Source organism: Pezoporus occidentalis, unplaced genomic scaffold (genome assembly GCF_034315485.1).
Source record: "Pezoporus occidentalis ecotype Australia unplaced genomic scaffold, CSIRO_AGI_Poc_V1 ctg68, whole genome shotgun sequence".
NCBI lineage: Eukaryota > Metazoa > Chordata > Aves > Psittaciformes > Psittacidae > Pezoporus > Pezoporus occidentalis.
The window spans coordinates 6,221,182-6,244,722 of NW_026916030.1; the positions used below are offsets into that span (position 1 = coordinate 6,221,182).

Consider the following 23,541-nt stretch of genomic DNA (forward strand, 5'->3'; position numbering starts at 1 on the left):
ATCTGTAATATTTTGTTGCATTTCTGTAACTCAGGAATCGAGATTCCTTTTATAAGCCAGGTCTGCTATTATTTGGCCTCATAAACGATTCCTGGAAGCAAGAATAATAGCCCATATAAAACCATAACTGCAAACACTGATCTGGAGTTCAGATTACCAGGTCCTCTGTATAGAGTGCTTCAGTCGTTTCTGAAGTGTATAGAAGTAAGCTTTTGGTCTGAGGCATCTTTCCTCAGCCAGTTTCCAGCACAACCAGTTCCATATCCTCCCAGATCCTCAAAAACCCCCTTTGGGATTTAGAGACATTTCAAATCCAGCTGGAATTCTGTGGATGAAGACCACGGTCAACAGCTTCACGTCACCCCGGCAGCGATGGCAGCATTCATCTGTGCTGGGGACCGGCCTTTCCTGGGGCCCAGCCCGGAGAATGATCTCCTCTGAGAACAAAAGGCCATTACAAACACCACCACCTTCTGCTCTTGGGGTTAGGCATACCCTGACCCCCGTTAGCATAAACCAAGAGCAATCTGTCTGCGGAAATTTACGCCCCTTACACATCATGCACCGGGTGTATGCTGTATATATTACACTGCTACGTGTCTGTGTGCAGATATAAGTGTATATGCTAACACACAGAGGGAGGTTCAGGGGTGCAGCCCAGCGCAGCTCCATGCTGAGGGGGGGACAAGAGCCTGCGCCATCGCAGCCCCAGCTGTCACCGCCATGGCTGCATCGCGCCCGGCTCCACGCTTCCCCCTCTGGGGACAGGAGGGGAAAGCAAACAGGGAACAGATGTGAGCCGGGCGGGACGGGGCTACTGAACCGCCGCCTCCTCCGGCGCATCTCCATGGCGGTGACAGGAGCGGCCGTTGCCGCGGCCACACCGCACATTTAAATGAGGCTGGGTTTGTGCAGCCCTTTTGCAGCTCTGCCCCAGCCCTGGCAGTGTTCAAGGCCAGGTTGGACACAGGGGCTTGGAGCAAGCTGCTCTAGTGGAAGGGGTCCGCGCCCGTGGCAGGGGTTGGAGCTGGAGGAGCTTTAAGGTCCCGTCAACCCAAACGCAAAGAGCCCACCGTGAGGGCGCACCTCAGCAGGCACGGGCCGCCCTTCCAGCAGCGCTAACGGGAGCCTAAACCCGTCCTGAGCCCCGCTGCGGGCTCCCCTCAGGCCAGGCCCCATCGCCGCTCCCCGGTAGAACCCATTAGGCCCCAGCGCCGCTCCCCGCCTTGAACCGCCGTTGCCAGGCAACGCGGCGCGGCCCGGAAGCCGGCGCGGTACTTCCGGCGCGGCCCGCGCGCGCCGTCCCCGCCGCTGCCAAGATGGCGGCGCCCGTGTCGCTGCAGGTGGAGTTCGGGTGAGCGCGGGCGGCGGCGGGGCCTGGGGAGGCAGCGGGGGACGGGGCGGGGGGGACGGACGGGGACGACACCGGAACGGGCCCCTCGGTGAGGCGGAGCTCCTGTGGAGTGCGGGCTGTGCGGCCGCGACCAGCCTGTCTGGGCCCGCGGGGCTCCGGGGCTGCGGCCCGGGGTGGCGGTGCAGGCGCTGCCTGGGGTGGGGGGCGGGCAGCGCCGGGGCGGTTTCCCGGCTCCGATAGAGCGGCCCTGCCCTGTTCTGAAGGGAGGCGGCGACACGGCCTCGCCCGCGGTTGTGTGAGCGTCTTGTGCCGGCGCTTTCCTTTCTCCCCTTCCAGCCCTTGCTTGCTTTAATGATTAAAATGATTTATTGAAACCTTCCACTCGTTTTTCGGCTTTTTTTCCTCTCTATTCCCGTGTGTGTACGTGTGTGCTCGCTTCGTGTCTCAGGTTATTTCAGGGCAAAACAGCCTTTGTAGCGTTTCAGGTCTCGGCTGCCGTAGGATCCGCGTTGCTCCCCAGCGCTGGCGCTGGGAAGTTCAAGTGTTTGCAGTGGAAGCCAGTGCGTATTTGTGGAAATACTCGTGTTATTTTCGTTAAAGCCTCCTTTTACCAGCAGCTAAAAGGCTGCTCTTTATTCGCTTTTTCCCACCCTTTCACAGCACAGAAACGCCATAACCCCTCAAATGCTCTTCTCCTGAAGAATCCTTTCCTCAGTCTTTCCCACTTCCAGCTGCAGGAGCTCTCCTAATTTTTCCCAGAAGAGTGAGATGCATTTTTGCTCCCTTTGGAAATGCATAAATGAGCTCTCTATGTAGGAATCGCAGCTGAGGTCCCCACGGCTCGCGCATTACAGAAGGACCTTATCTTGCAATCTACATTTCCCGCTGTAACAAAGTGTGACCTTGTTTTCGTGACATCAAAAAATGTTTTTCATATAATCCTTGTCACTTGTCCCCTCACATGAATCCCCCCTCGTGCTCATAATCGCCGCTTCAATTGCCACATAGCTATTTTTTGTGTGAGCTGGGGGAAGGACATCAACAGAGTGCTCTTTAGGAGACTCACTGCATATAAGTAATGCTGCCGAGGGCATAACAAGGCTTCTGTTGTGCTCTTCCATTGCAGAGCCAAGGAAACCTAGTGGGGCATTTTGAGATACTGGATTTAAAGGAGCTTTGGAACGTCTGGATGTGTCTTTTGTTGATAGGTTAGGTGGGGATTATTTAGTTGAAATACCTCTCTTTCTTGTGCTGCTTCCCAAGGGATGTGAGGCACCAATGAGTTTCCAGACAGTAACTTCCTAAGGTTATCTTTTTAAATTAGTTAGTGTTTGAAGTTGGAAGAATGTTTTGCCACAGTTATAAACCCTTTGAAATCGGCTTGGTCATTTTTCTACCTTGGTTGGGTATCAAATGAGTTGAGGTTCTTGGGAGCTTCCTAATTGTTAAAGCTTTGGCCATCCTGTTCAGTCTAGGGTGAAGAGTTTGTTCTGTATCTTAAAAGTAGCACTCGTGTTTATTATCCGTGTCCTTACTCACATGATAAAGTTTCACAATCTAAGGCTGAGTTGTCCTGTGGCCTCACAACATCAGGAAAACTGATTGATGTTTGTAAAGCTCCAAGTTTCCACAGTTGTCCTTTGGGCAGAAAAGGGGTGTTTTGAGGAGCTCCTGAGCCTTGTGAGTTGCAGTTCCAAACAATGGAGGATTTTTTTGGAACAGCCTAAAGGAGATGAGGTACCTGGACCCAATTTAAATCCCATTCTTTCGAGGTCCTCCTGTCCTTCCAGCCTCTGCATATTTTGCTCACACCAGAGGCCATCAGTGAGTTATCTGAGGCTGATCCCTCAGTACGTTCTGACTGTCAGAAGAGGGATGTTCGTCAGGTTGTTCCGTGGAGGATTGTGTGTTTGTTTATTCATTTTTCACTTATCATCGTTGTCATTTGCTTCTCCCACTCAAGTCCCTCCCAAGAGGGAATGTTCCGTAGCAAGCAGATCAAGAAGAGGTTGCCAGGGCTCAGGGATGCTGGCTCTGGTTGCTGTGTAACCTCCTGTGAGTCATTTCCTCTCTGTTCACAAGTGGAAATAGGGGATTATTTAGAAGGATGCTACAGTTCTGTTAAAGGCCTCGAGGCTTGTGACTATAAAAGGTACTGGGGACGAGAGACGTGGGATGTCATGTGGTGGCTGTAATGCTGTTTGGGCTGCAGCAGTGCCGACAGCTGGAGGCGTTAGGCTGGATGCTGCGTGGCCGTTTGTTAGCACATTGAACTGGGAACCATCTTCCTGTTCTGCTGGGATGATGCCTGGCACCGTGGGGTTCTGGCCCTCAGCAGAGCCTCCTGTGGGAGCTGGCGATGGGAGATGGCAACTTCCCCTATGAACGTGTGGTTTGCAAGAGGAGGAAAAAGACAAAGAGAATCCTGTGCTAAATATAGGCTGTGTCATTTGTTTTCTCCGTTTTTGGCATCTATGTAAATCGCCTCTTTTGTACTGTCTTCCTTTTGACAATAAAGCAAAATCTCAGTGGTTCATTGTTTTTATTTCAGAGGTGGTGCAGAATTCATGTTCGATGGTGTCAAAAAGCATCAGGTGACTTTGCCCTGTCAACCAGAGCCTTGTGAGTATCAGAACCTGTTGGATAACCTGAAAGAAGGACAACAAATGAAACAAAGCTGGTTTGTACGGCAGTTTCATGAGTTGGCAACAAGAACTGATGTATTTTAAAAGCACTTTCAGGCATGCTGTGGATCACATAGCTTGGCAGAAAACAGTCCTCAAAGTAAATACCAAGCAGAAATAGTCGGAGCATCTTTCGTCTCCTCTAAGCACTTGTCTTTTGCCTTAAGACTTTTTCCTCCTTCCTCCTGGGTAGACAACAGCCTCTGATTGCTTCCATCAAGTCTACATTTGTCTTGCTTGAAAGCACCAATAACGTCTTCTCTCTGTTTTTTTCTTGCCTGTCCTGAGGTTTTCAAGAGAGATATAAGTGTGTGTGCGTGTATATGTAGTGAATAGGTACGTGGGGGTGTGTACAGCAGTGTAACATAAATGCATTTTCTCTACTAATTGAACTTACAAGTATACGTACTTGTTCTATATTAACTGTGCAGTTGAAAATGGCAAAGCTAGCACTTGAATGTGATGCTGAACATCCTGTCTATAGCCTTCCCTATGATAGAAAATAGGACTTGAGTGTCCCAGTGATAAACAGTCATCATTTCAGGTTTGTGATTTGGAGTATCAGTACTGAGAAGTGCTGTACTAACTCTCTTGTTTCTCCTGATGCGTGTACATACTTCAATTGCAACATAATTTTGCCTCAGGTATGCTTTGAATTCTCCCAGCTAGAGAGGAATGCTTTGTGCTATTTGAGAGTGGGATTATAAAGCAAAATAATACAAAGCATCAGGGAATGTTAGCAAGTAATATCTCATGAATGGCCAACACTGTAATATATGTGCTGTGAACATTCAGGCCTGAAATCTTCTTGCCGTGCCTGGAAGTAATTAGAGATTGGTAGAAGCGCTTTTGATGTTTGGATGTAAGTATGTGTAATTCAGATGTAATAGGAGCACTGGACTGGTGTGTTATCTTGTGGTTAAGACAGGGACTAGGGATCCAGAAACATGACCTGATACTGATTTGCTTTGTGACTTTAGTCGTGTTGCTTGACTTTCCCCTGTTGCTAGTGAAGTAGTAGTGCTGCTTTCATGTATCGCAAGAGAGTTCAGTGTTAAATTCCAGCACTGTTCAACCACTTAAGATCCTGGAATGGAAAGCAGTAAAGAAATGCCAAAACATTCATTTAGTTGGTTTATAAGCTTCAGGGCTAGAGCATAATTTTCTTCAGTGTTCTGTAAATGTAAAATACCCACTGATGTGTGCATCAATGCATTGGTGGAGTTCAGATCACAGTCAGATCCTCAGAAAGATGGGGTTATTACGTGGGATGTTTATTTCTGCCAGGGGAAGAGGGGAATTAATATCAAAGCATGATTCTTCCAGCCCGATGGTTGTCAGTGGGGCAGTTGTATGTGGCCTAATCCGTTCCCACCTGCAGTTGGAAGACTTCTACAGACTTCACTAGGAGCTGGGTTTACCCTAAAGGATAGATCTTTCCCTTAAGGTCTGGCCCAGTCTCAGGGTTCAGACTCATGATCTCCAGTGGCTCATTCCCAGTTCATCTAGCACATTATTGCTCCCAGCTTTCCAGGCTGCCTTGTTCTTCAGATGCTGCTATTCCTGTATCAGGAGTGGCAGAATGGACAGTGTGCCCCCTTGCTAGCTCCCCCCATTTGCAGCCTCCTGTTTTCATGTGCATTGAGTGACAGGGGGGTTTCAGCTTTTGGGTTGAGTTGTGAGGCTTCTGCTATAGTGACATTTACACCCAGCACAGGGGTGAGGTAGGGAGATGTGGGGTTGATGTCTGATATCTGGAGACACTCCTCAAAGTACTAACAGATGGGAATTATGTTGTAGTGGTGAGGAGTCAGTAGAATCGCATCAGAAACATGTGAATAAGGAATTTGGTAAATTCCTGCAATTTTACATTGTTCCTAATACCATGTATTTTCCTCATTCACTCTAAGAAGCATTAATTCACCTCTCTCTGGGTAAATAAAGATATATGTAGTATGTTCCCTGCTGCCCTCGTGCAGCCAGAGTGACAGTGGTTAGAGAAATAAACCAGCTCAGTTATACTCAGTGCATCCTGTTGCTTACCTTACCCCCTACATCCGTCACTTAATACTCTGGGGAAAGAGCAGTAGTATGAGCAGTACTTGAAGACCTGTACTTCTAACCCCATTTTAACTGGTTTCATTAGCCATCAGGCTTATTTTGGGCCATTTTGGCCTCTCTTACCTACTCTTCTTCTCTTTGTAGGTTATTTTTGTCTTTGTCCTCCTTTTTGCAGAGCAGCTACTTCTCTCTGGGACATTGGGCCCAGCTATATTTTAATTGTTTAGGCATTTTTATATCTATCCCAGAGGTGAGGGGAGGTGGAAAATGAAAGAAGAGATATTGACATGGATAAACCAAGCTATGCTCCATAGTTGACAAGGGCAATGTTCTCTGAGTGATAATAAAGTTGGACATATTTTTATGTGGTTGTTTCCTTTTTCCTGGTCACAGGCACCAGGTGAGAAGTAGCTGGGTTCCAGATCCAGTTAACTTTTACGAGAAGATTTGATTCCCTGTCCTTTTCTGAGGTGTGGAGATGGGCTCCTGGAGGGGTTTGGAAAGGCAGGAGGGAAGAAGCTGCAAATGGGACAAGAGCAAACAAGGGGTACAGCCGTGTGGTGGGACCTATTTTTATTACCCAAGGGGCTTTTTGTATCCTAACACCAGTAAGAAAGCAGTTCTTTATTTCCAAAGCAGAGCTGCCTTAGCCTACATGGTGAAGTTTTGAAGTAGGAACTGACAGAGGTGTGATCCGTGGCACAGGGAGACAGGTTTACATCAGTCACACTTTGTGCTGGACCGTGTCATCTTTTAGAGCAGTTGCAGAAAGAAGACCTCAAGTTAAACAAGAATCGTGTCCCAAATTGCTGGCTGTTTTGATGATCTCATTGATAAATTTGTTAGAGGATCTAAAGGCATTATGCCCTGTTGGTTTTTTCTGCATAAAGACTGTGTGTGTGGGAGAAAGCTGAGGGAATAGTGGTATTTGTCTCATGGAGAGAGGATTAAATTGGCAGGGAAATCAACTTTATTTGCAAGCATCTAAGAAGCTATTAGAGACAATGGAGCATAAAAGAGAGAAACCCTAAATTAAAAACTGAAAATGTATTTGGCAGCCTCATCCTGAAATAAGCCACAGTAATTTAAGCAAGTGCTCCAGTAATCAAATAGGTCATTGTATGACTGCTCTGCAAGCGATGCCGGAGCTCCTTCCTCCATCTCGCTGGGACACACAGTGGTGGATTTGTCTATGGCCAAGTGAGTTGCATGGACGCTGTTGGAAGGGTAGGAAGTCCCTGGCATTGTTTAACCCTTGTAGCCAGTTCAGGTTTAGCTCAGCAGCGTTGTGCTGATGAAGAGGGTTTACAAAACCTCTCTGCTGTGCTGCCTGCTGGATGCTGCATCCAGAGGTTGGGGCTGGTTGCAGAGTCTGGCAGTTGTGCTGCTCAGCTGCTGATCGCAGGCCTTTGAATTCCAACTTCTCCTGTGGTTCCAGTGATGGGACTTGTGTTTTGGAACAGCAGTGACCAGCTGCAGCAGCGATCATTTGGACCTGGGGTAATCCAGAATTCACGGTGTGTTTTGGCATTTACAAGTCTGGAAAGATACATTTTTAATCAGTGTCTTTTGGTAATTGTTGTGTGGTTTCCCTTTACCAAAACCCCAGGGAAAAAGCTTTTTGCTAATATTTATTTCTTTTTTTTTAAGAGGAAAATATATCTGCCAAGTGCTGCTTATGTTAAATCCCTGTAGAGAAGAGCATGGTCTGCTCCTCAAGAGCTTCGCTTTCTAGAGGCCTTGTTCTGCACAGCATGGAGGGAGTTGGGAGCATTCATCTTCTCAGAGAAGAGCCTGGGGATCTCAGGAGATCAGACCTGTGTTACAGGCAGAGTGGCTTAAAAAATACAGCATGGCCTGTGGTCAGAGTTGACTGGGTGCTGTGCCAAAACAAGGTGTAAAATCAAGAGCAGTAGCTGGCATCACTTGCATGTAAATGCCCAGTGCTATTGGTAGGTAGTATGCTGCAGTTAAGTTATTAATATTCTGGAATGCTTTTATTGCTCTGTTTATTATTCCTAACATTTTAGAACTTGCTCCAAAGAGAGAATAAAAACATATTTGGTAATGCAGCTTATTAGAATGATAACAAAAAACCATAGCTCTATGGAACTTCACGCAGTCACATCTTTAACCACAGTGCCTGGTGCTCACAGGTCTCAGAGGAGTCTGGGGCTGTTCCTGGACTTGTGCATCTCTCTTAGACAGGGTATATATATTGTTGGCAAGGAAAGGGGACTCAGTGGGATGCTCAGGGTGGGACCTGGGGCTGGACAAGCTCAGTTCTGGATCCTGGCTGCTCTTTCCAGTGATCAGTGTGAGTAACCACTTTTGCACCACCGGGAGCCCGGTGGGATGCTGCTGGGCTGCCACCACCGCTGTGATCCAGTGGTCCCTGCTGTTCTTGCAGTCATGGTGTGGGACTCGGTGGCACTGGGTCACTCTCCCAGCTTCTGCACGAGGAATGAGTCCTTCAGAGAGAGTAGAAACAACCGTGTGCCCTCACCAGAGCAGTGCCAGCACTCACCCAGGAGGCCATGGAGCCATGTTACCAGCTCGGCTCATCCCAACTCCTTGTCGAAAGAGCTTCCCAGGCATCCAAACCCCAGCTCTTGTGTGTGACCAAATCCCTGGCATAACAAAGCCCGGCTGTTCCACCCTCCTTCCCAGCCGCTGTATTGCAGTGCGGACACCTAGCAGGATAACCTTTCAGTGCCGGCACGCTCCCCCCCTGCCCTGCTCTGCCTTTTCTCTCGGTGGGATTTGCTGTGCTGACAGCACTGTTCAGAGGGTGGCAGCGGAACAGGGCTGGGGAGGAGGATCCGGGCCCTTTAAACCGCTTAGCATGCGGTTCACACGGCTCCGGGCCAGCTGTTCCTTTCTCCTCCTGCCCTCACTCGCAGGAGTTGTTTGCTGAGCTCAGAGCTCCTGTGCAAAATTGCTTTTCAAAAGAGCCACTTTCTGCTTAATTAAACAATGAGCCGCCGTCCCTCTGCACATCTGTAAAGCTCCCTCTGCAGCCCCTTTATCCCACAAACTGCTCCATTCTTACCTCCATTCACTTGTAAATCTTACCCCCCTTCTCCTCCACCCTGATCATCTCACTGGCCCTTTCTTTTCCCCTTTCAAGTAAGACTGAGGGGGCTTGGAGTATCTGTGGGGGTGGCTGGGTTGGGTGGACAGGAATCGGTTTAATGGTGCTTGCCCTATATGAAAGTCTAATAATAGCAAAGCAGATCCGAGCCTGAAAGTGCGAGGTGAGGGCTGGATGCCGCACGATTTCTGTATGTAGAGCAATAAAATCCCAGCAGTTCGTGAGCCGAGACATTGACTCATCCTGCAGCCAGAGGGGACAGCAGCCACCAGCCAGGCTGGGAGGGGGGCAAAGGATTGACTCGAAGGCGCTTTCTGATCCAGCTGGCAGTGCCAGGGAGAGCCCAGCCCAAGGGATTCCCTCGGCCAGCCTGCGTGTGGGGCAGTGCCAGGCTGCCAGGGAATCCCTCTGCACGCTGGCAGCAGCAGCCACCTTCCTCTGGGGTCTCGCATCAGCTCTGTTGTAACAGGGAGAAGGTTTTCCTTTTCCACCCTCGCTGTGCGTGCACATGCACAAAACCCGGGAGCTGAGGAAATAAGAGAGAAGGGAAATGTTAAGTCCTGATGTGTTTTGGCAAAGCTCTGTGCCCATGGTTAGTAATGCAGTCTCTGAATTGTCTTCCTGAGCAGCTCAGAAAAAATTAACCAGCACTATTCAAGGTTAAACAGGATAAATGGATGGAAAAGCGATGAGGTGGGCTATCTCCTTTATCATTGGGAAGGACAGATTATAGCCAGGGTGACGCAATATTATCCAGCAGAGATTGATAGGGAGGAATGAAGAAATGGGAGTTTGGTGCATTAGCGGAAGATTTCTGACTGCAAAAACTATTTGACCGTGGCACAGTCTCCTTGGGGTTTGGTAGCAGGTCTACATTGCTCAAGCATCTTCAAAATCAGAGTGGGAAAGGCTTGGGATGGTCTTTTGTTGGGAATCATTCTGCAGGGACAGAGGGAGAAAATCACGGGACCTGTTAGTGGGGTATTATTTGTAGTGTCTGCAATTCCCAACCTGGAGTCCTTCCTTTGACAGTTTGGAACGAGAGGCAAGACCCTGGGCCAGCAGTAGGGATCTGTGATCCTAATTAAAAGAGACAGTTTGGTGCAGTGGCATTTATTTGGGAGCCTGAAGTGACAATAGCGTTGGGTGTTACGGGATTAGGTGCTCTGACTTTGGAAATGAGTAGGGATTAGGTTTACCCTGAGAATCAGCTCAGAGCTGCTTTTTCTGTCACAGGAGCTCATGGATCTGGAGGCTTGCTGCTGGCTGGCGAGTGGGATCGGAGATCCCTTGAACTTGTGTTCTCCTACCAGCAACCTGTGGGGAGTGCAGGATACCAAGCAGCTCCTCTCTAGTTCATGAGCGCTCTGATTAAAACCTCAGGGCTGGGTAATGGCTGGGATCTGAGTCTTCACTGCTAACAGGAGAGGGCTGTGAAAGACCTCTGAGATCCCTTCACCTTTTGTGGGTGCAAGAAAACGAAGAGCAGCGTTGCTCTTATAGCTGAGAAGTGAGAGGAGGATGTCACAACACAGTTAAAAATTAGAGAAGCCAAGACCTTGGTGTTCGTTTGGAGCAGACGGGAACAGATAAGAGCAATGATTGGGATTCTCTTACGTCTGGCTGTAGTTATCCCCTAATTTTTTCCCTAGCACTTAAATCACTGCCCACTCCAGCGCATGGCAGGGTTGGCTTGGGCACTTGTCAGGGAAAATGGATGTTGCACTTGCTGCAGAATCTTGCCTCGCTGCTCGCTCTGTGTAGTAGCGAAGCCGTGTGCCTGTGACTTCATTTATATCAGCTATTCCAGGTCTTCTTCTGCAGTTCATGGCACACCATCGTCTGCTTCAGCGAATGATTTGCATATCAGATGGGAGGCTGGAGGAGCTTGAAGGATCCCTTAGGTCAGGTTTTGTAACAAGCTCTTTTAGAGAGCAGATTCCTGGAGGATTCAATAGCAGAGAGGAGCCGCGCACCTAGAGGGGCAGCAGGTATTGGGAGCTGGTTCATCTGTTTTAAAAACAAGCTGCTTCAGGCCAGGAAAAGGGGCATACAAATTGTCTTTCCATACATTTCCATGCAGGCAGGGGGAATAATGGCAGAGGAGCTGCAGGGAAGGGGCTTTGTCATGGTTACAGGCCGGTGGCTGAGAATGTGGGTGGAGCGGCGCTCGTCCAGAGTTAGTGACCTCAGCAAATTGGAGCTCAGCCATGGTCAGTATGATAAATGATCTTATTCTGGGTCAAAGAAATGGTACCCCACAGGGAGCTATCCGCAAGGGAAAGCGCTGTGCTCTTGCAGCACTGACCCCTTAGTGACCAGTGCTGCATATATCTTGTTTATTACGGACCAGAAGGGAATTTTCCATGGTTCAGCCTTTATAGGGCTCCCCTATTTCACACTTCTGCAGCCAAGGCAAGAAGATGGGTGGAATTACAGCCTCTGGGTGCTCTTCGAGGCACTGTGTGCTTTGTGCAGGTTTATATGTGCATTTCAAGACGGGGGACACGGGGGTGTCTGCTCACTGCGTGTGTGTGTGAGTCTGTCAGTGGCCTGTGCAGCTCCCTGGGAGCTCAGAGCCCATCCTTGTCAACTGGGGTAATGGTTGCCCAAAACCCTCCTGTGTTTCTGTACGTTTATCAGTTCAGTGCGAGATCCTTCTGGTGCAACTTGGTGTTTCTTATTCAAGGCACCCGGTTTCCCTCTGCACACAGCGAGTGTCCTCTTTGCTGATGAATCTGTCAGGCCCAGGAGGTTTTATTGAGCTAGGGAAGATCTATGGATTCCAGCCCTGGGTTTGAGGGTGCAGATGAACCCAGGCTCTTATTGCAGGCAGTGCTAAAATGGAGTCGTAGCTGTGTTTCTCTCAGCAGATTCTTCATCGAGGAGCAGTTGGGGTGATGCAGAAGATCAGGCCTTGGAGGGTAGGCAGGAGGACGGAGCAGGCTGCGCCGTGCTGTCTGCCACAACCAGGAGCGGTTGTGATGCAGCTGGGCTGCAAATGAGCCGAGGCTGTTGGGTTTTGTATGCACGCTCGCTGCAGATCCTGCATCCTGCCCGCTTGCGTGACAAGCCAATGACTCTGTGGCACTGCAAGCACACACTTGGTTTTCCTGAGCGCTGCCTGCTTTGCTCTCTGTGTGTATCGTGGATTGGAGCTCCCATCGGTGCACTTGAACTAAAGCAGTTTTCTCAGACGTTTGCTGGGTTCCTTTATTTTGGTTTCCTAATGAACTTTAGGTTATTTTTCCTGTGAAGCGGCAGAGGTTTGAGGTGCTCTGAGCGCAGGCAGCAGAAGCTGTCTCTGTATACAAGTGACACAGGGATTTCCTACCATGTGCTTCAGTCCCTCCTTTGCAGCTTGAGACTATTTCAGCTTCCTTGGCTGGTTCTTGCCTCTCTGCTGATGCTGCCAATGGTTAAGGATAGAGTGGGGTTTTTGGTGTGGGTGTTTGTTTGCTGTGGATGAGACGGAGCAGGCTACCAAAAGGATTTCACCGAGACCATGCTGGGGTGCTAAAACTGTGGCGTTACTGGGATTTGCTGCACTTGAGCTGGAGATGGGAGAGTGAAATGCTGTGCTGTCACAGAGAGCACCTGACCCTCACTCCTGACCCAAAGAACTGGCTGCTTTCTCAGCCGAATGGCAGCACATGTAGTACAACTGTGCTCCTGCAAACAGCCACTGCCTCTGTTTTGTGATGGGGACCAGCTTCTAAGCAACACGAGTGTGAAATTGCCATGGTTTAACCTGTCAGTGGATGTGGTGCCTGAGCAGGTTGAGATTTAATTCCTTCCTTATATGTCGTTTGTGGAGGACCTGCTGGTTTGCACAGCAAATCCTCAACCCAGGGAGCTGGAAACCTGTTAGACCCATAGTGTAGTATCAGAAAGAAAATGTCTTAGCAATGCTATGTATGCCAACTGCAAGAGATAAGCAGTTGTGCTATAATTTACCTCTTATTATTTCCATCATGATATCGCAGAGAGTCCTGAGCTCTTGATCAGAACTGCTATTCGAGGCACTGAGCTGCAAGATGGCTTCTCCCCAGACCCCTTGCAATGGAAGTAATCTTGTTCCTTTTCAATATCTTCCTTGTGGGAGATGATTTTGGTGTGGCTCTGGTCATTTTTGATCCTTTATAATTGATTTGTTCTAGTTAGATTGGTGTATAAAACATAGAGACATGAAGGGGGGGGGAGGAATTCAATGCTGAGAAAGCAGCTGATGAAAGTATTATATCTAAAGGTTGGCTTTGGACAAGGGGGTCTTATTTTTTGTGGCTGTTTGGAGTGGGGAAGCTGCAGGCACGCACAGGGGTGTTGGGTCTGGATTCTTCAGTGTGTGTGTAGGGAGGAATAAATGAACGTAGGCTCAGGTGGGGCTGAAATGAGCATTTATTATGGAAGGAGTAGGGGTGAGTCTTGCAGCTCAGCCTCGAATAAATCAGTCCTCTCTCCATCCAGGCTGCTTCGAGGTGGCTGTCTTTTATCCAGCTGGTGCAGCGTGGTTCTGTTTAAATGATCTCTCCTGAAAGGTCCCAGAGGAAAGGGCTGCTTATTCCACGCGAGGAGAATGGTATCTGGCACAGCTCATTGTTGTGTGCCCTGCTGCAAGTGCATAAATATGAAACAGCTCGCGGGCGCTGCTGCGCTGGGGCTGGGGTCCCCTTTGTGCCCCCCTCCTTCTCCTGAAGGCTCCTCTCCCATCTTCCTCTCTGCCTTTCATTGCTTGGTGATGGAGAGCAGGAGCTGTTTGGGTGTGAGATCCTGAGGGCTTTGCATTGCAGCAGCGGGTTTCAGGGGAAGGTGGATGTGGTTCACTGCTGTTCTGGTGGCTGGCTGACCGCCGGGGTGTACGTACACCTTTTGAGCAGCGCTCGCCATCCAGCCCCAGAGCACGTTGCTAGGAAAGCAGCAGAAAATGGTCTGGTTTGTGCTCTTAACTCATTACAAGGGAGCTGTGGGTTGGCCCCAGGCAGGTGATCCAGCTTGACGGGTGGTTTTAAGGCACAAAGCAGGTCTTTTTGCCCTGGTCAGAGCGCTCAGTGCTCACTGCAGTGCTCAGAGGCAGCAATACCTGTTGTGCTCCCAGCGGCCCTGCAGTGGTGTGCCAGGGGGAAAGCTGCCATCCAGAGACACCCGTCAAACAGGGAGGGGATGCAAAGGGAATCTCAGAGCATCCTCCTCCCCTTTTCCTTGGGAAAAGAGGACCCCATCTGCCACAGATGGACACATCCCCATTGCCTGCTTGATATGCACCTGCCTATGCCAGATTCATCCCTGGTGTGGCAGAAGTGGTGGGGTAACGTTATCCAGAAGATCCCCAGCTCTGCTCTGTAGCATCCACAATCCCATAGAATCTTGGGATAAGGCAAGAGCTGAGTCGAGCCACTACACATACATTTCATTTTGCTGGTTGTGAAGCAAACACATAAGGAATAGTACACAGAGCCTGAGTTTAGCTTAGAGAGCCGTGTGTGGAAGGGCTCCCTGTGACTGCATCAAGAAACACGTGAGACAGACCTGGAAACCTATCCAGACATCCCTGCTCCTCCTGTGAGCAGGGCTCCAGCCCTCACTGGTGGATTTGTGCCTTCAAAAAGCTTCCTCACGCCTGGAAAACAAACAAAACTCTTTGGGGGCTTTCAAAGGGCTGTTTAAAGGAGCCCCGGGAGAATAACTGATTGTGGATTCAGAATGATGAAGTGGTTTGAGGAACAGTGAAATATAGAGGCAAATGCAGGAGAACTCCACATTGCAATTTGTCAGCATCTCTAAACCCTGTAACGGATTATCCCATCCCCCCCCCAGTCACTCCTCACCTCTCCAATAGGAAATTAACTGATGCTATCACTAAAGAAATTGTTTTTGCCTCAGAAAGTAAAATTGATACTATAAAAACCCGCCAGCAGTGTCTCCTCCTCCTTTTACATGAAGACAAATCCTTCCTGTCACCTACTGAAATGGAAAGATAAAGGCTGAGCTTTAATAAAGAACCTATAAGAGCAAAGTATAGAGGGAGGGAGCACCACGGCAGCAGGTGGGATGCTGAGGAATGTTCCAAGTGTTCAGAATACAACTACTGTAGCAAGTGTTTGTGTGTGTGTTTAATGCATGGTTGTGCACATTCTGTGCCCCAGAACTCATGTTGCCAGGGGTTCGTGCTGGTTTTGGTACCCATAGTGTCTGCCTTTACTCCTTTCAGGTGCTTAGGCTCATTTGTATGGACTTTAAACACACAGAGAGTTAACAATCAATTTGTTAGGTGATAATGCAGCAAGGAGGATATGGGATGTGTCAGTCTCCTGCTGGATCAGTGCTTCTGCATCCCTTCTTTGTGGGATTCATTTTCTGCTGCCAAACCATGGAGTTTGGAGCAGAGCCCTGAGCTCCTTTGGGGCAGAGCTGCCTGTTAGGTACTGCTAAAGGGGCAATCCCGTTGGGTGGGTTCTTGGAGTGGAGGTTTGCAGCTATCCCCTTCCACCCTGCATGTTCCTCATCTCTTTTGTGGATAAACAAGCACTTTGTTCTGGCATCAGCTCGGAGCTGTCAGCCAGTTTGTAAACTGCTGTCCTTTCTCCTTTCAGGGGATATCAGAAACCTGCTGCAGTGGATCAAAGAGAATCTGCTGAAAGAGCGACCAGAATTATTTATGCAAGGGGAATCTGTGTAAGTACAGCTCTTCTGAATCCTCCTTGTGGCTTTCTGTTCGTCTCCACTGTTTGGGATCCGTTTTCCCTGTTGGTTTGAAGCAGCACGTTAATGACAATGAAAATAAGGGATCTGCTAAAGTGATGGTGGGAGGTGTCCCCCACTGCGCTGTTCCATTGAGACCCTCTTCTGCAGCCCTCACCTCAGCTCTTTAAACCCTAAACGTGAAGCAGAGCCACATATACTTCCTCTCTGTTGTCACCTGGAGCAGCATAGCGCATGTATCCTCAATCCAGGAGTTCTAACAGGTCTGTCCGTCCCCTGCTGACATCACTGGCACTGAAGCAGTCACTCGGAGAAATGCCAACAAATATTCCTTCTGGGAAATGTATTTTTATTGTCAAAATGGGGCCGACCTCGTGGACGGGCGCGGGGGGAAGAGCAAAAAGCCAAGAGAAATGGAGCAGAGGGAGCTGTGCTGCGGGGTGGCGCTGGGGGTGCTGAGCATTCGTCACGGATCTTTGTGAGCTGAAGCATGTGCCAGGTCCCCTGGTAACAGGAGAGACAATTGCAGGACACTGAAGATCAAAGAGGGGGGAATCCCTTTGCTCGGAATCAGGGGCTGGGAGTGGATCCCCGGGTGTTTAGTGCCTTCGGTAGGGGCACTGGGGTGGCTTTCCCTACCTTCACATGGAGCTCTCTGCGCTCGACTGGAGCGCGTGGGTTTTAATTACCTGGCTTTCCTACATCGAAGGGCAATGTAGTCATCTCGGAGCATCCTCAGGAATGGTGCATTTTGATTCAAATGAGCTTTGGGATTGCTCCTGCCTCCCCTTTATTTGATCTAGAAAGGGCACAGACTGTACCTGTTTCCACCTCCGTGCTAGGATTCCTTTTTCTCTTTGGCTTTGCAGGCAGTCAGCTCGTGATCTGTGCTCTAACATCCCTTGTTTTTAACGAGTTGTGTCGCTTTTTAGCAGCCCTGTATCCTAATTATTTCCCTCTGTTCTGCAGGAGGCCGGGAATTTTGGTGCTCATCAACGATGCAGACTGGGAACTAATGGTCTGTACCCCTTCCCTTTGACTTTCTTTGTTGAAAATGTTACTCTTATCTGTTCTGTGGTTGCTCTCAGAGAAGTTCTTTCTGATTTCTTGCCCCAAGCAAAGCGTCTCCTATTTGAAGGGGAAGGGGCAGGCTGGGATCTCTCTCCCTGTATTGTGCTGGGGCTGTTTAGAAGCCTGGAGCCTTTCTCTAACCTGCTGAGGCTCATCAGCCAGGCAGTGTTTCCTGAAGAGAGATCTTACACACACACACACACACACACACACACACACACACACACACACACCAGTTTTCCCTGGCCTCTGGCTGCAGGCAGGTCTCCCCCACACATGGGGTAACAGCATAGTGGGAACCAGGCAGCTCCACAGCCCCAAGCAAGCCACCTTCACCAGGCCAAGGTGCAGTGAAGCCCTGGGGAGATCTCTGCTCAAACAGGCAACTGGTAAATACCTTCCCTCCTCAGCCCACTGTTGTGCTCAGACAACAAACAGCCACCAACCATTGTCCTGCCTCGGGCAACCACCAGTGCTGTCAAACCCTGGTCCAGGAAGCGGTGTGGGATAATGAACATCAGTTCCTCTGATCTCCCACCTTCGCTTCCCTTAGGATGAAAACATCAGTCTATCCCCTTCTGCTCTCCCTAGCGCTCACCATCGCTTTACGAGCTGTTTTCTCTTTACAGCCAGGATTTGGAAATGCCATTTCAACCATTTCTCATGTTTTCCCCTTGGCCTGCAGGGTGAGCTGGATTATAAACTCCAGGACCAGGATACTGTGCTTTTCATCTCGACACTGCACGGCGGATGAACCCCTGGAAGAACAAGAGGATGTAAATCCAAATCACTGAGCAAAAAATACCCCAAACAAAAACCTAAACCCAAAACGTGTCTTGAACTGCTTGTGCCCGATCTCTGCACCTTCTCACTGCCTTCATTCATTACTAGACATCAAATAAAGCCCTGTCAGCATGCGGCCTGCTCTCCATCACAACAGCATCCATCTTTTGGTCCTCATTTCACCTCTCCTGACTGCACTTCAAGGTACCCTAAAGAGCAGAGAGCACCTGCAGCATGTGAGACTTTGGTTTTCCATGGTGGGAGGAAGAAGGGTGCTGCACCTCAAGTAGGATAACATGTCTTTGCAGGCAGCGAGGTGTGCTGGGGGATTGTGCCTGCTCTGGGGCAAGGCTGGGGTGCCTCTGCCTTGGTGCTGGGAACTGGGGGTTCTTTTAACACAATACTTGGTGTTGGTACAGTCTGTGCATCAGCCACGGGAAGGGTGAGATGTGAAATGCAAGGAGACAAAAGGTTACTAGTTTCTCTGTGAGGCAGCAGACATTACAGCTCCAGAGCCCTCTGTAGTGACTTTCCACTTGCAGTATTTATTTAGGGGAAATAGGAGGAAAACAGGCTTTTTTTTTTTAAGGGTGTTTTTCTAATGCCTTAAACCTCTTTCATACCTGAGCTGAGGCAGAGTAAAGTCCTAACCCAGGAACAATACCAATCTATAACCATTTGGTTAGAGGGGAAGCAAACCCGTCCCCGGCCTGAGACAGCACAGAGTGATAAGGGCAGCAAATTATCTTTCTGTCACCGTGATAGACAGAATTGATCAGCCTGCGCTGTGTTCTGGGCAGGCTGCTGCAGCCTGGCTGGGGAAGGACTGGGGCTGGAGGTGGCAGACCCTGAAAGAAAGTCAGTGGCTTTTAACCCTTTCCATCAGTGGAGGGGAAGGCTTCTTACTGCATGCCCCGAGGAGGTCCTGCGAGCGGGCGTGCGTGGCTCTGCCTGGGCGCAGATGCTGTTTGCTTCCAGAAGTTTCCTTGGACAGCCGGGAGGCCACGGTGAGAGCAGAGGGAAGGGGCACCAACAGGTCTGTGCTGTGTGAGCTTCTTTTTGTGTCCAGCCAGGGTTATCCTTCCTGCGCTGCCCCTGCCCTGCTCACCAGCCTCTCGATGGTCCCAGCAGCGGCAATCCCGGAGCTGCCATAAGCTCAGCCAGCGCATCCCAGAGCTGATGGGTACCACACGCTGCTCGCCTCGGCCTCCATCCCCAGGAGCTGCCGAGGAGGAGGAGGGTGGCAGCGAGCAGTGCAGTGCTTGGGCAGCCTGGCCTGAGATCCCGAGTGCTCCGTGCAAGGAGCCCTTCCCACCCTGCCTGACAGAGGAATTACTCTGCCGAGGGAATGCCATAGAGTGAATCCCTGTCTGAGTCCTCCGGTGACTCCTCTCTCACGTTTACCCCACCATAACCCACAGACAGCACCCAGGATGCTGCTGCATCTGAGAAGCCCTAACTTCAAACCCGCTGCTGGTGACAAACCGAGATTCAGCCTTTTCCAAATCCAGCCGCAGCCACTTGAGTCCAGCTTGTGCCGCTTGTAAATGACACTCACAGGCCAAAGGCTCTTCTCTGTCCCGAGTTCTCAGCCCTCAGCTTTGCTGGGCTGGGGCAGTGCAGGGGAGATTCCAAGTGATGGAAGGAGCTGGCTGAAAAACAACGAACCTGCGTGGAGCACGGCTTGAAACGACTGAAACCCAAGCGGGAAAAGGCAGGTTCGTCTCCAGCGCTGCAGCCGGCCCTGGCTCTACACCGCGTTTTGCCTTAGGCTCCATCCTTGTCCCCCCCAGCTGTTTGTTCACGACAGGATCAGTTCCATCCTTGGGGGGTGTTATTCCTCTTGCCGGTGCAGGTAGACCCAGATGGCTTAGCTCCTGCTGTAGTAAAAGCTGCCAATCACTGCTATGAAAAAATAGCTAGAAATGGGAAGATGAGGGATGCCGGGGAGGGGGGGGAGAGGGGCACAGCAAAACCCTGTAACACAAAACTCAAAAAGTTTCTGAAATAAAATAAATCAAAGCCTTTTTAAGCCATTCTCTGCCTCCAGCTTTGTCCTAGATAGGCTCTTGGTGAAATTTCGCTCGGATCTTGTAATGCTTCCCTCCTCCTCCCGGGTTTCCTTGGCAGCCCCAGCCGAGGCGCTTGGCTTGCAGAGCCAGAAAGCCTCTCTATGGAAAGCCTTCCTCTCTGGAAAGCCTTCTCTTCGTTGAAAGCGTCTTCTCCATCGCCGGGGCCACCGCAGCTTCTTGGCTTCTCTCCGGCCCGGTCCCCTCTCAGCCCGGGCGCTGAGTGTGGCCCCGTCCCCGCATCCCTCGGCCAGGGGAGCCGGGCCCGGGCCGCTCTCCGCCGGTGCCCGGGCTGCGGGGACGGTTCCCTGCTCGACGGAGACCGGAGCGGCCTCCGTTTGCCCGCGGTGAGCCGGTGCTGCGGCGGCAGCAGCAGCAGGAGGAGGATGCGGATGATGATGATGATGATGATGAGGGTGTCCCAGTGCAGAGGGGTCCCCGCCGCGCCCCAGGGCCGAAATAGGTTGGATAAAATGAAACCGCGATTTCAAAGCGATGGATAAATAAATCGCAGGAGGAAAACCGGGGCTGGAGCCGCAGGGCCGGGGCGCCGCGCTCGGCTCCGGCCCCTCGGTCCCTGCCCGGTCCCGGTGAGGACCCGGCCGGTATTTGACGCATTCGGAACCCCCAAGCCACCGGTGTTTGTTTAATTTCCTTGAAACCCTCGCTAAGGCTTCCCCGGGCTTACAGATAACCGGTTACCTTGCCGTGCCCGAGCCCGGGGGCTCCGTCCTTTCTCTGCCGCCCCAACGCATCCTCCCGGAGCCCGGCCGGTGGAGTCGGAACCTCTGCTACAGATGTCCAGACACAATTCTTGGTTCGTACGGCTCCATCGCACAAGAATTGCGTTTGGACAATCAGGAGCGGAGATTCCCATCCCGGGCTCGCGGGATCTTCCAAAGGGGATTCCGGCTGGAGCCTGGAAAACAAGGACACACGGGCACCGAGCCGGCTGCCCGCCGTCGCCCGCAGCATCACCCCGGTCCCCCGCTTCTCTGGTGCCCCCCGGGCCCCATGGAGCCGCTGCTCCGGCCTCAACAAGTTTGTAGCGCAGCCTCAGCGCTTCGCATCCCGGTTTCGATTTGATGGCACCGCGAGGGGTTTAATTTATCAACTCGTTTGTTGCCCCTCCGGAAAAGAAATAGTGAAAAAAAAAAAAAAAGCGGCCTTATTAAAAAATAATAATAATAAAGGAAAATAAAAAAAAAATCAAAGAAAAAAAAAAAGATAATAAAAGGGAAAGAAAGAGGAAAAAAAGGCAAAAGGAAGAAAAACGGAGAACGAAAGCAGCGGGCAGAGCCGCCGGGCAGCCCCGGGGCGCGGGGTTCGGGGCCGCGCTGGCCGCCGCTCGGTGCCCGGGGCTCGGCGGGGCGATGCGGGCACAGTCCCCGGGCCCGCGCTGCTGCCGCCGCCGCTCCCTCCCGCCGCGGAGAATTGACCGATTCCAAGCGGATCGTCCTCAAAATTCGGGCACTTTGGAAAATCGCCGGAATTTGTAAATGCCCGGCTGGGGGGGGGGGGGGGGGGGATTGATAATAATAATAATAATAATTGCAAAATCAAAGGAAAAAGAAGAAAAATCCAGGCTTCTCCCCCAGCCCCCTCTCACCGACCGGCTCCCACGAAGTTGGGAGCAGATCCCCCCTCTCCAGCCAGGGAAAATCCCGGCCCGCTGCCGGCGCTCCCCCCCTCGCCGCCGCTGCCGGCGGCCGCTCCGCTGCGCCGCGGGGCCGAGCCGTGGCCGGTGCCCCCCGGGGGGAGCCGTGGGGGCCGGGGCCGGGCGAGCGGCGGCCCCGCTGCTGCCCGAAGCGCCCCGGCGGGGCTCCGAGTTTCCACGGGGCGCGGAAGGTGCGTGCCGCGAGGCGGAGCGGGCGGTCCCCGCGGCTCGGCGGGCACCGGCGGCGGCGGCGGGGCCGCGGCTGCACCTGCTGCCGGCTCCTCGGGCCCCGAGAGCCGCCCCGGCGCTGCCCCTCTTCCTCCACGCCGTATCCAGCCGGGAGGGTCCCGAATCCGCCCGGGAGGGATGCGCACACCGGGGCTCTGCGGGCTGCGCCGGGGCCGGGCAGGGCTTTTAGTTGAACGGCACAACAATAAATGTGTTGCAGAGCCGGCGAGAAAAGAATGGGGATGACCTTCAATTGGTACTGGATTTGAATAACACCACGGGGTGATAAATGCCCATTGTGTTTTAGGAGTAATGAATCTCCACTGTCTCTATAGCACAGAAACAGCAGCTGCAACCTGGAGCCAGCCATCTCTTAAAGACACAGCTCCCAAACCCCACACCCCGGCCCGGCTCGGCCCGGCCCGGCCCGGAGCCCCCGCACCCTCCCGGGGCCGCTGCTCGGGTGCGAGGGGGGCGCCAGGCCCAGTGGGGGGTCGGGGTTGGCTCCACTCGGGGTCCATGGGGTCCCCCCCTTGAGGGATAGGGATGGGGTCCCCTCACACACCCACGGTTCTCCCCTGGGGATGCCGGTGCTGCTGCGGCGGGGGTGGCCGTAGGGTGTCCCCCGTGGGGTGTCCCCCGCGGGGTCGGGGTTCACCTGCACCCCCCCTCGGCAGGGAAAGTGCCGGGGATAAACAACGCTCATTGTCTTCCCCCAATGATTATGACGGACCCGCGGGGCCGGCAGCTGCGGGCTCCGGCCGGGGGAGCGGGGGCATCCCCTGGTGCTCCCCGCCCGGGGACCCCCCATCCCCGGCCTGCCGCTGGTCCCTGCCTTCACCCCACCGCTGTCACGGGGGTCCCTGGGCAGAACCGGGAGCCCGGGGAGTTACAGGGGCTGCAGAGGGGGTGCCCGTGTCCCTCCTCACACAGGGTCTGGACAAGCACGGGGGTGGGAGCGATTGGTGCTGGGGGAGAAGCTCCCGCAGCCGCAGGGATGCTCGGAGCTGCGGGGGTGACCCCAACCCTGCCCCTGCCCTCAGCAGTGCCTGGGCAGGGGACACCAGGGACGGTGCCAGCCCCCGGTGAGCAGGGACCAGCGGGGCAGCGGCCGTGAGCGGGGGCTGCTCCCCCGCAGCGGCGCATCCCCGGCCACGGGAGGTTTTGCCCTCGCTGCTGAGGCTCGAAGGTGTCCCCACAGCCGCGTCCCCAGCCCCGCACCACGGCACCTCCCTCCGCAGGGCTCCCGCACCTCCCCGCCAGCGCTGGCAGCGATGAACCCGCTCCCTAAGTGTGGAAATCAACAGAAAGGCGGCATTAAACAGAGAGGGAAGAGCAGCAGCCGCAGCAATGAAGGCCCCTGCGTGGGGCCGCGGCACAGCCGGGGCCTTCATCTCTCTTTGGGGAGCAGGAACCATCAGAGGGAAGCCCCCATCACCGCTCCACTCGGCATTGTTTTAATCCTGGACCTGCCTTTTAACTGCCTTTAATTCCTAAAGCTCCCCTTTCTCCTCTTTATATTTTGGCAGTCTCTTTCCCAAATCTCGGCCGAGTTAATGAAGTTATGCGATCCCATAAATGTGAATTGTCCAAACTTCTCCTCTCCTGCTTCCACCACCACAACCACCCCCCCCCTCTTCTTCTTCTTCTCTTTTCTATCTCTCTCCTCCTTGCTGCTTTCTGCTCCACTTGTAATAAAGAAAATATCTTGGCTGGTCTTAGCCAGTTGCTTGGCAACCTCCATAGAAAAAAAGAGAACAGAATGTAACCAATCCCGAGACAACCGAAAGATTTTGGTGACATGTGACCCCTCGGAAAAGGGCAGCCTTAAACTGTCCCTT

General features: G+C 52.0%; 1 protein-coding gene and 1 long non-coding RNA gene across 2 annotated transcripts; one reads left to right on the forward strand and one right to left on the reverse strand.

Annotated features, from left to right (window-relative positions):
- Window positions 1-1,239: 1,239 nt before the first annotated feature.
- Window positions 1,240-17,900, forward strand: URM1 (ubiquitin related modifier 1). The gene is made up of 5 exons (XM_062641065.1): window positions 1,240-1,354; window positions 3,906-3,976; window positions 15,784-15,865; window positions 16,862-16,910; window positions 17,649-17,900. Exons 1-5 carry the CDS (start codon window positions 1,320-1,322, stop codon window positions 17,715-17,717), a joined length of 306 nt encoding a protein of 101 aa, XP_062497049.1. The 5' UTR covers window positions 1,240-1,319; the 3' UTR covers window positions 17,718-17,900.
- On the reverse strand, window positions 16,225-17,700 carry LOC134175295 (uncharacterized). The gene is made up of 2 exons (XR_009968962.1): window positions 17,562-17,700; window positions 16,225-16,691 (listed from the first exon to the last, which is right to left on the reverse strand). It is a non-coding gene; the product is annotated as an uncharacterized LOC134175295 (long non-coding RNA).
- Window positions 17,901-23,541: the final 5,641 nt, after the last annotated feature.

Excerpts from the sequence above, each read along its gene's own strand:
- URM1 (XM_062641065.1), top strand. The coding sequence starts at position 1,320 with ATGGCGGCGCCCGTGTCGCTGCAGGTGGAGTTCGG. Across the intron at positions 1,355-3,905 it reads TCGCTGCAGGTGGAGTTCGG|AGGTGGTGCAGAATTCATGT; the intron begins GTGAGCGCGGGC and ends TTTTTATTTCAG. Across the intron at positions 3,977-15,783 it reads GCCCTGTCAACCAGAGCCTT|GGGATATCAGAAACCTGCTG; the intron begins GTGAGTATCAGA and ends TTCTCCTTTCAG.